This window comes from Dipodomys spectabilis, unplaced genomic scaffold (assembly GCF_019054845.1).
Source record: "Dipodomys spectabilis isolate Male_0828 unplaced genomic scaffold, ASM1905484v1 ptg000095l, whole genome shotgun sequence".
NCBI classification, from domain to species: domain Eukaryota; kingdom Metazoa; phylum Chordata; class Mammalia; order Rodentia; family Heteromyidae; genus Dipodomys; species Dipodomys spectabilis.
Window position 1 is genome coordinate 18,279,517 of NW_024870772.1, and position 12,943 is coordinate 18,292,459.

Here is a 12,943-nt window from a genome sequence, read left to right on the forward strand (position 1 = left end):
TGTAAGGTTAAAAATAAAACAACCTTTCTAACAAACATTGTTGTGAAAACCGAATGTAATAATATATGAGCTCTTTTAGCATATTACAGATGCAGAATAAATGATCAGTAAATTCAAGCTCTTATTAATGATGCAATAACATTTTTAAAGGCACTAAATGGCTTGAAATAATTTGCATCATTGGGTGATTCAATACACAGAGCAAACAAAAATGTGTAGCTAGAAAAACAAGACAAAGTATGCAAATTCATTGGGTAAGAATACCATATTGAAGTTTTATTACTTTTATTTCTTTGATAATTGAGAGGGAGATGTGGTAGTAGAACAAATGAACGTTTTCTTTTGTCCTAGAGTTAATTAAAATAAAATTATGGACCCATTCAATTTCAATGTACATGGATGAATACATTCACATTATTAGCAAGATTAGTTTTTCTGACTCACAATAAAAAGTATACCTGCAGTGGTGCCCACAGCATTTTTGACTTTGCCAGCAATGGTGAAGATGATTTCATCCTATGGTTGGGAGAGAGACTAAGTTTTGCTGCAGCTTTTGATTTTAGAGATGTGATGATCTTGCCCACTGATGAAAGTCAGTCCAAGGGGGAGGGAATGAGGTATACTCACAGAGAAAAAAAGGATTGGGCTTGAAAAAGAGTTTTTTAAATTTGTTTACAGCTAAGAAATCTTCAATCTCCAGTTGATTCAGATTCTTTTACTTCGTGTTAAGTAATTTTTATATGAATGATCTCAAAAATAATTTCTCTTACTAACATTTGCTATGTTGAGCCCTATTTTTGGACACCAAAGTGTAATTCTGTGTAAGTTTTGAGAAGTGCTGGCAGGGCAGGAACTAGGAGAGCCGAGGTAAGTTGTCTCTACTCTTCCACTCCATGTTTGCTTTTTACTACGTGATAAGCCTCTTAAAAGTCACATGGGAAAGCAAGTACTCTAAACATCTGATTCTTTTTGGCTTTGGTCAAGAAACTGAATTATTGAGAAAATCCAACCTTTTGTAAAATACTGCTGCTGGAAGGACTTTTCAGTGGAGTAAATACTGTAACCTCATTGTTTCCTAGGCAATACAGAGGGGGAGAAAATAAAAAATAACTGTAGACTGGAGCATGCTGGGTAGAGTGTGTGCATATGTTCCTTAGTGTCCAAAAGTGGCCTCCAAGGCTTGGTGTGCCTGGATTGCTTTCTTATCTTAGGCAACAAATAATGCATTAAGGCAAAAACAAGATATTCTTCCAGATTTTGGAAACTGACCAAGCCCTGTCATTCTTATACCATCTTCCTTTAGCCTGACCTTTTATAAATGCAGGTCACCTTGCTTCCTCTGAGGACTTGGAAACCATCAGTGGTTGTAGATTTCCATTCACAAAACTCCTTTTGGATGTTTCTCTGAGTTCTGATTATGGAGCAAGTGTAGGAAGACCCGGGAATGCCAGCTTTATCCAGATACTGTATCCAGACAGAGTCTGCCTTGGAGATGTCTTCTCTTTTGAATGCTCTTCAGCCCCCATCAGTTTCAAGTCCTGGGGTCAATTAGGGGAGCAAAGGGTGTTTCTTAAACACTGGACAACATGGTAGAGGTGAAGATCTGTTGTAAAATCTGAGGGATGTCCTTGGTATCCATGGCAATGAAAGAGCGGCCAGCTGGTAGAGTTCTCTGAAGCCTGCCAGGAGAGCAAGGGAAAGAGAATTACCATTACAAATCAGCACTTCCCTCCACCTCCGGCCCTGGAAAAACCAGGGCATCTAAATGGGTTCTGAGGAAAGGAAGTTTTTACACTTTCTACTACCTTGCCTGCAATTTAATTGGCTGTCACTAAGCAATGAAAGGCCTGGAAGGGCAACAGGGAGAGAGCTGCAGTGATCCCAAAGAAAGGTCTTTTCAGTGAGAAAAATCTGAATTTGAAAAGGGGAAAAAAGTTCTTCCTTTCATGACTTCCATTTCCTGGTACTTCATAGTCTCTTGGTAGATTTTTAGAACAGAGCCCTAGGGACCCATCTGGCATTAGCTTACCTGGCAAAATGCATTGGCCTCGTACTATACTAGTTCCAATGCTTTTCCTTCCTTAACAACAAAAATGTTGCCCAGACAAATCCAGTGGTTCTCTTTTCTCTCCCTTTTTTACCTTAACCTATTCTTTTCCTTCCTTCCTTCCTTCCTCCCATCATAAAAAATGCAATCTGGCTTATCCAACTGCTGTTTTGATGATACTGAGGTATGGACTTATGGCAGTTTTTTAAAATACCAGTTTATCATTTGGAACTAAAGAGTTTTTTTTTTTTTTTTGGTAAATTCTGGACCCAGGGCTTGCACTTGGCTTGGACACTGTCCCTGGTAGCCCAGCGCTCTATCACTTGACACAGTTTCATTTCCAGCATTTTGTGTGTGTGTGTGTGTGTGTGTGTGTGTGTGTGTGTGTGTGTGTGTGTGTGTGTGTGTGTGTGTGTGTGTGTGTGTGTGTGTGTGTGTGTGTGTGTGTGTGTGTGTGTGTGTGTGTGTGTGTGTGTGTGGTTAATTGGAAATCTGAGTATCATGGACTTTCCTGTCCCAGCTGATTTCAAACTGTGATCCTTAGATCTCACCTTCTTGAGTAACTAGGATTACAGGCATGCCCCACCAGTGCCCACCTCCAAAGGCATTTTTGAAAGGACTAAAACTGTAAGACACAGTTGTATTCAAAAGAAGGCCTGCTTTCATTGTGCCAGCAAAGTTTGGTTTGGGAATGACATTTAATAAAAGTCAGCCATTCTGTGTAGTATCATAGATTTGGCATGCTCAGTACACCAGCTAATTCTGCAACATATCTTTTGCCAGTAGATGTTGGACCATTTCCCTAGGAAACCACAAGGGTATTATTGTCCTTTCTTAAGTATTCTAACAGGATCTGTTCACTAGAAGGACAAAATAGCCATTTCAGTAAAATTAGTATTTGTTGAGTTTTCTGCCTGCCCAATACTGGGATAGAGCAGAAGAAAGTCTGGGTAGAGAAGGACAAGGAAGTTCTAGAAGGTACAAAATGTTAACACATAAAAGTAAGACAAATGCAAAGTCTGTTGCAACACAGTGACAAGATTATATAAAATTATGTCTGTCCTCAACTTTATTTTACAAGTAAGGTAAGGGAATAGAAAAAGGTATGCAGGGAAAAGAGGTGCTGAACCAAACACAGGCCCTTGGTGTGCTCATTAGGGACTTTTAAAAAATTCTTTTTTAAAAACAATTTTTTTGAGATGTGTTTTCTGCTTGTTATAAGTAGTTTAAGCAGAGAAAAAACACAACCCCTTTCAGTTTATAATTCAAAAAGATAAATGTTAAGATGTTAAGTTATGAAAGTGCTTCCAGATCTCTCCTGTCAGATCATTCCCAGTGGTATTTACTGTTTGACCATAAATTTTTCTAGCATACCATCTATCTGTCTCCCCTATAATGGATATATATATATATATACACACACACATATATATATGTCTATCATTTATTGAAGGGATAAGTTTATGGACATATACATACATGCCTGTATATATAAACATGAATGCATGCCTATGTATGTATGTATGTATGTAAGTCTGCATGTGTAGATCTGCATATAATACATCTAAACACATACATACAAATTCTCATGCTAGTAAAATAGTGGATGCTTACTATTTTTTTTGTTTTTGGTGGTCATGGGGCCTGAACTCTGGGCCTGGGTGCTGTCCCTCAGCTCTTCAGCTCAAGGCTAGAGCTCTACCATTTGAGCCACAGCGCCATTTCCAGCTTTTGTTGCTTGTGTGGTGCTGAGGAATTGAATCCAGGGCCTCATGCATGCAAGGCAAGCGCTCTATCATTGAGCCACCTTCCTAGGCCTGATGCTTACTATTTTGAACATGATTTGAACACAAACTGATTAAAATGAGCTTGAGACTTTGATATAATTATAGTATCAAATATACAAAATATTGTCTAACTTATTAGCAGACAAATATGCTTGCTAGTTAATTTTTTTTTTTTTGGGTCCGGTTGTGGGGCCTGAACTCTGGGCCTGGGCACTGTCCCTCAGCTCTTCAGCTCAAGGCTAGTGCTCTACCACTTGAGCCACAGTGCCACTTCCGGCTTTTTTCTTTTTGCTTATGTGGTGCTGAGGAATCGAACCCAGGGTCTCATGCATGCAAGGCAAGCGCTCTACCACTGAGCCACCTTCCCAGCCCCCTTGCTAGTTATTTCATTGTCACTTTAAATATAAACTGAAAAGCCATTTCACTTAAAATTATAATTGCTAACCTAAACATAGGATAGAGAATCACATCTGCTCAACTGGACTTTAAGCTCCTTGAGGGTAATGTCTCTAGATTCTGTTCTTCCTTCCCACCTCACTCCATGGTGCTAAGCCCATGACACAGCATGCAACAGAACTCATTGACTGCACATTTTCTCTTTTCTGTATCTTGTGGCTGCACTTACCTGGTTGCTTGATCGCCTAAAGATCCAATAAAAATAGCAAAAGCATTTACTTGAGGGTTACTTGTCAGGATTTGGGCAAACTTGGTTGGATGTATTCCATATCGTGACAGATTTGCATCACTCAAGACTATGACAAAGTACTCATCAGCTTCTTCTTTGACAATTTCCTTGATAGCATGTTCTGTTCCTTCTAGCGTGTGGTCCCCACTCATGCAGAACTGGGCGTGAGCATGCATCGTCTGGAGGTAAGAGACGGCACAAAAATGCCATGGGTGAGAAACTTCCCATTCATAAACATAATGATTTTTTTGACAGTAAGAATGCAGAATCACTATTTGATTTGCACAGTACAGTGACAATAGTACACACTAACTTTTTAACTTTTGTTAGAAACAGGAAATATTACAAAACTATCACAATGGACACTTAGCTTCAAAACGCAAGCTTCCATTTAAAGTAAGAAAATGTAGGAAAATAGAAAATCTGGTATTCCCTGGAGGATAACTATTATATGAGGAAGAGGAAAATAAGCAATGGGTTGAATTTCCACTAAACAAAGTTATTCTGTAATACTTAACAATGAACTTAGTAACAATGGAGAAATGTGTTTTGAAATCACAATATATGTTTCTATTGCAGATTTAAGAAGGTTAAATTGAACTTATCATTAGAAAATACTAAGAAATAGAAACATTGGAGTTAGAAAACAGTCTAAAAAGTCATTCTTTCTACTTCAGGCATGTAGAAGAACATGTAGGATATATGAAGAGAGGCAGGTTATGGAATCATAGTACAACACTGAGATTTATTATTCCAATGTAATACCGAGGACTCTAAAAATAGGTAGGGGCCTGATGCCTGTGGCTCACACCTGTAATCCTAGCTACTCAGGAGGCTGAGATCTGAGGATCATGGTTTGAAGCCAGCCCAGGCAGGAAACTCTGTGAGACTCTTACCTCCAATTAATCACAGAAAAAGCTGGAATTGGTGCTGTGTCTCCAGTGGTAGAGCACTAGCTTTGGGCAAAAGTTATATGATAGAGAAAAGGATTTGGGGGCACGATGGGTATTTTCTCTGTTTAATGGTTGAATGTGAAATAGAAAATCATTTTCTTTCTTCTACCTATTGCTTCTTCAATGAATGTTTCAGTCTTTAATCCGACAGGAGTTTTCTAATATAGACTTAATTGAATACTTACCTTCAGAATTTCTAGTCTTTGCTTATTGTCCTTGGGGACTTTGTTCATTGGCACTAGGCCAATGTTATAGCCATCTCCTGAATGTCCAGCGATGTCATACTACATGCAAGAGTCAGAGAGTTAGAAATCTGTTACATAGGGAATAATCATTGAGCTTATATATTGCCTACTCCTTGGACTTGTACTGTCCGAAGTTGCTCAGCATTTGGTCATAAAGATATGGAAACAGATGTGTGTTTATCAACAAAGGCAAACACTCTAAACTTATTTATTTCTGATCTACCTTCTTCTGCAACCTCTGCTCTACAGCATATGATGAGGATTAAGGGACTCCCCTAAATTTCATTGATAACTTTCAGAGGAGGCTCACTTAACACTCCCATCTCTCCAAACAGAATAATGGGCAGAATTCTAGGTAGCCCTCAAGATTCCAACCACCAGTGCCAATGTTCTTTATGATCTTCTCCCCATAAGGTTAGGCAGGACTTGTAAATCCAATGGATCATCCAGATTATGCTAACTGAACACATATTTTTCAGATATTATTAAGTTTGCTTTTCTTTGAGTTAATTGAAAAGGAGATAATCTAGGTGGTCTAATCAGATATAGTGTGTGTGTGTACCTGTCCTGGGGCTTGAACTCAGGGCCTGGGCACTGCCCCTGAGCTTTTTTGCTCAAGGCTAGTGCTCTACCACTGGAGCCACAGCTCCCCTCTTTTCTGCTTAATTGAGATGAGTCTCACAGACTTTCCTGCTGGGGCTGGCTTCAAACTGTGATCCTCAGATCTCAGTCTCCTGAGTAGCTAAGATTATAGGCATAAGCCACTAGCCCCCAGTCCCAAAAAGGTTTTTAGAAGCCTTTAAAATTTTCTGGTTGGTGGCAGATTGGAGGTGTGAGGGGGATCTGATGTGAGGAAGCATCTCTGACTGAGATGGAGGGGCCCATGGGTAATAGATAAGGGGCTGAGAACAATCCCACCCAGATGAGACTGGAAGGGAAACAAAGAATCTCTGTCTATAATCATGAGGAAAAGAATTCAGCCAAGTTGAGCTTGCAAGCAGGTCCTTTACTAGAGCCTCCAGATAAGAATTCAGTACAGCTGACAGTGTGATGTCAGCTTTATAAGACCCTAAGCAGATACCCTAACGGAACTTGCTTGGACTTCTGACCTACAGATACGAAGAGTTCGTTAATGGGTATTATTAGAAGGTACTATGGTTGTAGTGATTGGTTCACAACAAAATAAATACATGATAGTTCCTTCTTTTCCCCAAACTGAAATGTATTCATTGCAGAAATTACAGAAAAGTACAAAAAAACCCTACAAAAGTTAAAGCTCCCCATAATCTCATTAAGCATAATCTCTGATAACAGGGCTTTGTAGAAGTGCCATTAATTCTTTATTTTGTGTGCACACAGGAAGTCTTGTCTTACTGAGAAAAGCCTAAGGGCTAGAAATCAGATATAGTTCTTTTAGAGAATCTGGAAGAATTTCAGCTAAACTGTATTTGAAAGAAGGCGGTTCCCTCTCACTGTTGAATTTGTCCTCTCCCAAATTCCTCTGTTCTTTTTTCCCCCTCAAAGAACTTCCATAATGTTGAGATGAGGTCTCTTGGGCAACTGGGGCATCTGTGAAGAGTGAGGTGTGCACATGGGGCAAAAGTCTTTGGGGAGCATTTGGGATTTTAGGGGATGAAATGTATAAACATCACTAATACTTCCAGCTTACCATGAGTTACCTTTGAACAGTAACTGTACAAAGAGCACTCTCAGCCATATGAGGAAATACAATCATTTCTTTGCATGTCTGCTCCTTTGGAAGTGGTGAGCCCTTTGAAGGCCAGTCCAGATCGGATTCATCTTTGCATTTTTAGAGTCTGTGCATATTTATTGCACAAATTCTCCAAGAAAGTTTTGCAATCAAGTTGGAGCAAGACACAGCTTTCCTTTTGCCTGTGGTCTACATACTTTAACAACTCATCTGGAGGCTGAAACACGCTGTTCTACCGCAGGATCATGTGCTCAATGGTAGTCAGACCAAGTTAGCTAACAAAAATCAACTCAAACTGTTCTAAAACCTAAATATGCCATTCTAAAATGGCATTATTGATTAGGCAGCAAGGAATCTGAAGATAAGTGTGCAACTTAAAAGGTCAAGGGAAGTGCCAATCGAACCCAAGGGTATTAGCTAGGTAATAATCTATAGTTCTACCTGGCTAGCCTTTCTTCATGTCATATACGTCAATATAAAATGAATAATGCTCTGAAAGGTCAAAGACGCTGGGTATGGCTCTGACATTAACAAGTTTTTTGATCTAGAGCAAGTCACTTAACCTCTCCAAGGCTCTTTCCTATCCTGGCTTACATGACCTCGGACATCCATTGTTTATAAATCACTTGGCCTCTCTGGTAATTAAGGATAACCTGAGTTTTACTACATCCCAAGGACATTTCAAGGAAAGGGCAATACATTTAGTGATTACAATGTTTGACATCTGCACAGTTCTTCACAGTATACAAAGTGTTTTCATAGATGTGATCTCATTTTGATTCTCCACAAACTTTGGTGCAGGTATCCCTCCACTTCACAATGAGGAAACTTTACTTAAGGTCATAGAGTTAGTGGCACACATGGATGCCAATTCATGTGTTCTGACTCTAAATTCAATGTATTTACTTTCAAAGATAATGCCCCAATTACCCCTCCATCTGTACTTAAGCTTTTTGAATGGTTAGCCTGGCCAATATTTCTACATTAACAATTGAGTCAATTTTGAAATTTTGTTATCTTTGCATGGATTCAGGAAGATGATCTTTGACCCTATCTTTAAGTAGCCATATGACTTTATTCAAAGCCTAAGCTAGTGACAGGATCATTAGTCTCCATTTTTAAACCTATGAAACATTCCTGAGGTACTAGGAAAAGAATAATTATAGACACCAAACTAAGTTCTTGACAGAAGGAATTTTCTCAGCAGGTGTCAGTTTGTGAGAGTCATACCTTTCCATGGCTTCTGGAAGTTACCCAGCTTTCTTTTCCTTCCTTCCTTCCTTGCTTTCTTTTCCTTCCTTTCTTTTCCTTCCCTCCCTCCTTCCCTCCCTCCCTCTCTCTCTCTCCCTTCCTTCCTTCCTTCCTCCCTTCCTTCCTTTCTTTCTTCCTTTCTTCCTTTCTTTCTTTCTTTCTTTCTTTGTCGTGGAGCTTGAACTCTGGGCCTGGGCGCTATCCCTCAGCTCTTCAGCTCAAGGCCAGTGCTCTACCACTTGAGCCGCCACTTCTGGTTTTCTGGTGGTTAATTGGAGGTAAGAGTCTTACAGACTTTTTTGCCTGGGCTGGCTTTGAACCATGATCCTCAGATCTCGGCCTCCTGAGTAGCTAGGATTATTAGCATGAGCCACTGGTGCCTGGCTTATCCAGCTTTCTTGACCAAAACATCTTGGAGGAAAAATAAAATCTATTATACTGCTTTTGGATGGAGAGATGCTGAGAACAGGAAAATATAGAAATGTAAGTGGATATTTGTTGCCAGGAATAATAGTTCACTGCTGTAATCCAACATTCAGAAGGTTGATACTTCTGAATCATAAGTCTGAGGCTAAGCTGGAGCTGCATGAGACCCCATCTTAAACAAAAAGTATGTTTAGTTCTAAATTACAGTTAAAAAATACAGAATGGATAGAAATAAAACAACTGTAATACATACAGAGAAAACAATTAAGGAGTGTAGAAGTGGGGTTGGAAGCCCTGGCTTTTCAGTCTACCTGTGTGACCTTGGGGTAAGCACTTAACTACTTTGAATCTTGATTTTCATATCTGCAAAAGAGAGTTTGGTAAAGATGATTCTCAGGGTCACTCCTATCCACAAGGGACTAGTTATGGCATTTCTATGGAAAGTCAATGGTGTATCAAGAACTACAAGGGAAAGCTGGCTTTCCTTAATTTTAGAAACACCTATACCTTGTTCTCACCTGTCTAGGGAACTGTAAGTCAACTAAAAAAAGTGAGGATGACATCTTTTCTAAAAAGAAAGCACTGGGCATAAAATGAGACCTTATCTAAGAAAGTAACGGACACAAAAAAAGATGGAGGAGTGACCCATGTGGTAAAGCAGCTGCCTAGGAAGGATCGAGGAGGGGAGCGGGGTAAAGTCCTGCCCATTCTTCTGAATCCCCCCCCCCTTGCAGGGTTCCTTGTGGAACTGGTTTATATGCTTCTATAGAAACAACACAGTTAAGGCCTTTTCATTTTTTAAAGTCCAATTTTTGAATAATGGAACAAATCTGCGTTAGAGGAGAGTCACCAAACTTTGGGTATTTTTTAGTACTTTGAAGAAAAAAAGTATGAATGCATTAAGAGCTTTTGGAAAGGAGATCTATTTTAAGATTACAGTGAAAATATTCCCGAGGACTCGGCAAAAATCATGAGCAGCAAATTAAAGTGAAATGAAGAGAATAAATGCTTTGTGACTAAAACAAAGTGGTTTCATATAACCATTATTTCTCCACCTTTCATTGTAGTTCTAGGAGCTATATGAACATGAACAATTATGTTCATTATAAGCTTAGAGGAGTTTATGCTGATTCTAGGCAAATGATGTTGCTTTTGTCCTAAGTGAATGCCCTTGTGGGAATGACTGAATTTGGATGGTAGAATGATTATGAGAACCTTCAAAAACACAAAATGGCTTAGAAATGTGCTTTGCCATTGAATTACCTTTCCCTCTCACTAATTCTTGCTCAAACCCTGTGGTTTGGCATGGGCCATGTGAATGTGGAAAAGAAGAGGGGGTAGACCCCAAGTGAGTAGACTGTAATGACCACAGCTCAGCCACTGAGTTCCCGCCAAACAAAACACAGCAGATGCCTAGAGAGTTGGGGAGTGGGGGAGAGCTCGGCTCACCATGCCAGCCAGGGGCTACTGGAGGCTTCCAATACAGACCAGACACCTCTACAGCCTAGGGTAACTGCAGGAGGTCATCAACTGCGGCCTGAAACTGGGGATGGGCAGTCTCAGCACACGCTGTTGAATCCTGAAGACACTAGGAGACATGCCATGTTTGGTTGTGGGATATAAAAATTTCACAAGAGCTCTTCAACTGTCTTCTGCAGGTGCACTGTTCTATATTTTCTGAGTAAATGACACCCTTTCATTAGATATTTCTAATCCTTCACCTCTTTCACAAATGAAAAACTGAAAGTGCAAGAAGAACAGATACATTAGGAATGTGGTCATATAAACTAAGAATGCAGAGCAAAGTTTATGGTACACAGTCACCTGATCTATATGCATCCAATTCCTCTAAGAAGATCCCCCAAATCTACTGATTTTTCTTTTTGTGATCACCTGCAGGGAGGGGATCTGGGTGTTCTTCTTTTCATACTTCTTGTACTTTGTGCTATGTGTACCCATGACTTGTAACCCTAAACACTGCATTAGAAACAGTAAACATTTTCATAGGATGTGAGTCGTTCCATCCTATTTCCTTTCTGTCCTCTAGAAACTTCTGGGGACCCTAGTAGAGATGGGGCCCTGTGGCCAATCAAATCTCAGACATGGTTTGGAGTATTATACAAAGTCTCCAGTGTGCCTGCTGGGAGGGAAGGACAGCCTGTAGAAGCTCTTAGGATGCTGTTGCAAGTGGAAAAACCCAGATTGTGTGTGTGTGTGTGTGTGTGTGTGTGTGTGTGTCTGTGTCTATGTGTGGTTAATTGAAGATCAGAGTGGCATGGACTTTCCTGCTGGGGGCTGCTTTCTAACCAGGATCCTCAGATCTCAGCCTTCTAAACAGCTTGGGTTACAGGTATGAGCCACTGGTAGCAGGCCTAAAACTCAAATACTTGTAAACACTCAGTGGCATCTGGCTATTTATACACAATATATACAACATACAATGATACCTATTCACTCAGTGGTTATGGGTGGCCCAAATGAGTTAAGAATAATATTCTACTACTCTGTGCTGAAAAGGAGCTAAAATAGTTTACATATATCTATATATATATACATATATATATTTACATTTTCCCTTGACTCATAAAACATAAAAAAGTGAATAACATAAATCCAAGGAGAGAGGGCCAAGGGAAGGAATACCAGGCTTCAAGTTCATTATAAGACTGCCACAATGGTCTTTGGTATTGGCTTTTAGCTTCCTGGCAACTAGTACCAAGAAGGAATTCTGAACAATTCTGTGGTGTTCACTAGTCACAAGGAACAGAGCTACTGCTCCTTCACAGAGCTACGCCTCATGGTGAATGTCCATATCTTATTTGTATTTGAATCTTGCATTGGTGCAGAGTCTGCAGCCTGTGGCACTCACTGCCTAAGGCTGCCCTTTCCCTTCAACTGATTCTAAAAGGACTTTTTCTTGTTGAACTTCATACAAGCGACTCTAGGAGACTTAGTGGGCAGAATCCTTAATAACAAACTTAAAGTAAATGAAGTGCTGGATCCCTTCTATCTGTTTCTTGTATGCAGCATAATATAGAACCATCAGAAGCAATTCTGAGGTACAAGGGGAATGTGAGTCTGAATAGTAATCTAAGATCACCTGTTTCTGAAGGACATCTTTGACCCAAAATCTAGTGTCTATGAACAGGTGGTGTTCTTTGCACACAGCTGCACCCACAACATTTCTCTCTATTGAATCTTTGCTGATAATTACACAGTATGGGACTAAGTTCAAGGTCATGTGCTCTGGTAAGGACTACAGGTGCAGTTAACTCTCAGCAGCTGAGGGGGAACAGATTAGAAGGTTCATGTTGGATATGAACGTAACAATCTGGGGATCCTTTCTTCATGTTCAGAACTGAAAGGAAGGGTGTGAAGCAAACCGAGCAACAACAAAATGGGAATAGCTTAAATAGGAGACTGCTTTACTCCTGGGCATGGGGGTAGGGTTGGGAGGTATCTTCACTGTCAGTTGCAGAGACACCAATTACTGTGCAGCCTTTGTCTACGTGGAAAGGAAAAGTGATGCTGGGGCCGTGTGCTCTGAGGCTGCACCAGGAGGTTGTGTAGAGGGCAATGGGGCAATAGTGGATGTTAGGATGAGGATGGGAGACTGAGAAATCTGAAAAGAGACTATGCTTCCGTGGTTAAAATCACACGACTTGTAAGAAGTGGTGCTTTCTTCAGTAGCCATTAGCCCTTTAAATTATTAGAGCAGATAAAGCAAAAGGCTCATGTTCTCTACACACTGATAAATGAGCTGGTAAGAGGATGATTTTTGTCAGCCCAGCAGGGTGAGGATGTCTGGCCTGTGGGTTGTGTAAGGCTCAAGAGATCG

At 40.2% G+C, this 12,943-nt stretch overlaps 1 protein-coding gene across 2 annotated transcripts in view; it reads right to left on the reverse strand.

Moving 5' to 3' along the window:
* Window positions 1-250: 250 nt before the first annotated feature.
* Window positions 251-12,943, reverse strand: part of Vwa8 (von Willebrand factor A domain containing 8) — a 295,472-nt gene continuing 282,779 nt past the window's right edge. For both annotated transcript variants that reach the window (XM_042685395.1, XM_042685396.1), the window contains 3 exons: window positions 5,658-5,756; window positions 4,460-4,698; window positions 251-1,679 (listed from right to left, as the gene is read on the reverse strand). In XM_042685395.1, the coding sequence (XP_042541329.1) occupies window positions 1,571-1,679; window positions 4,460-4,698; window positions 5,658-5,756 (447 nt within the window). In that variant the 3' untranslated portion in view covers window positions 251-1,570. The remainder of the gene's footprint in view (window positions 1,680-4,459; window positions 4,699-5,657; window positions 5,757-12,943) is intronic.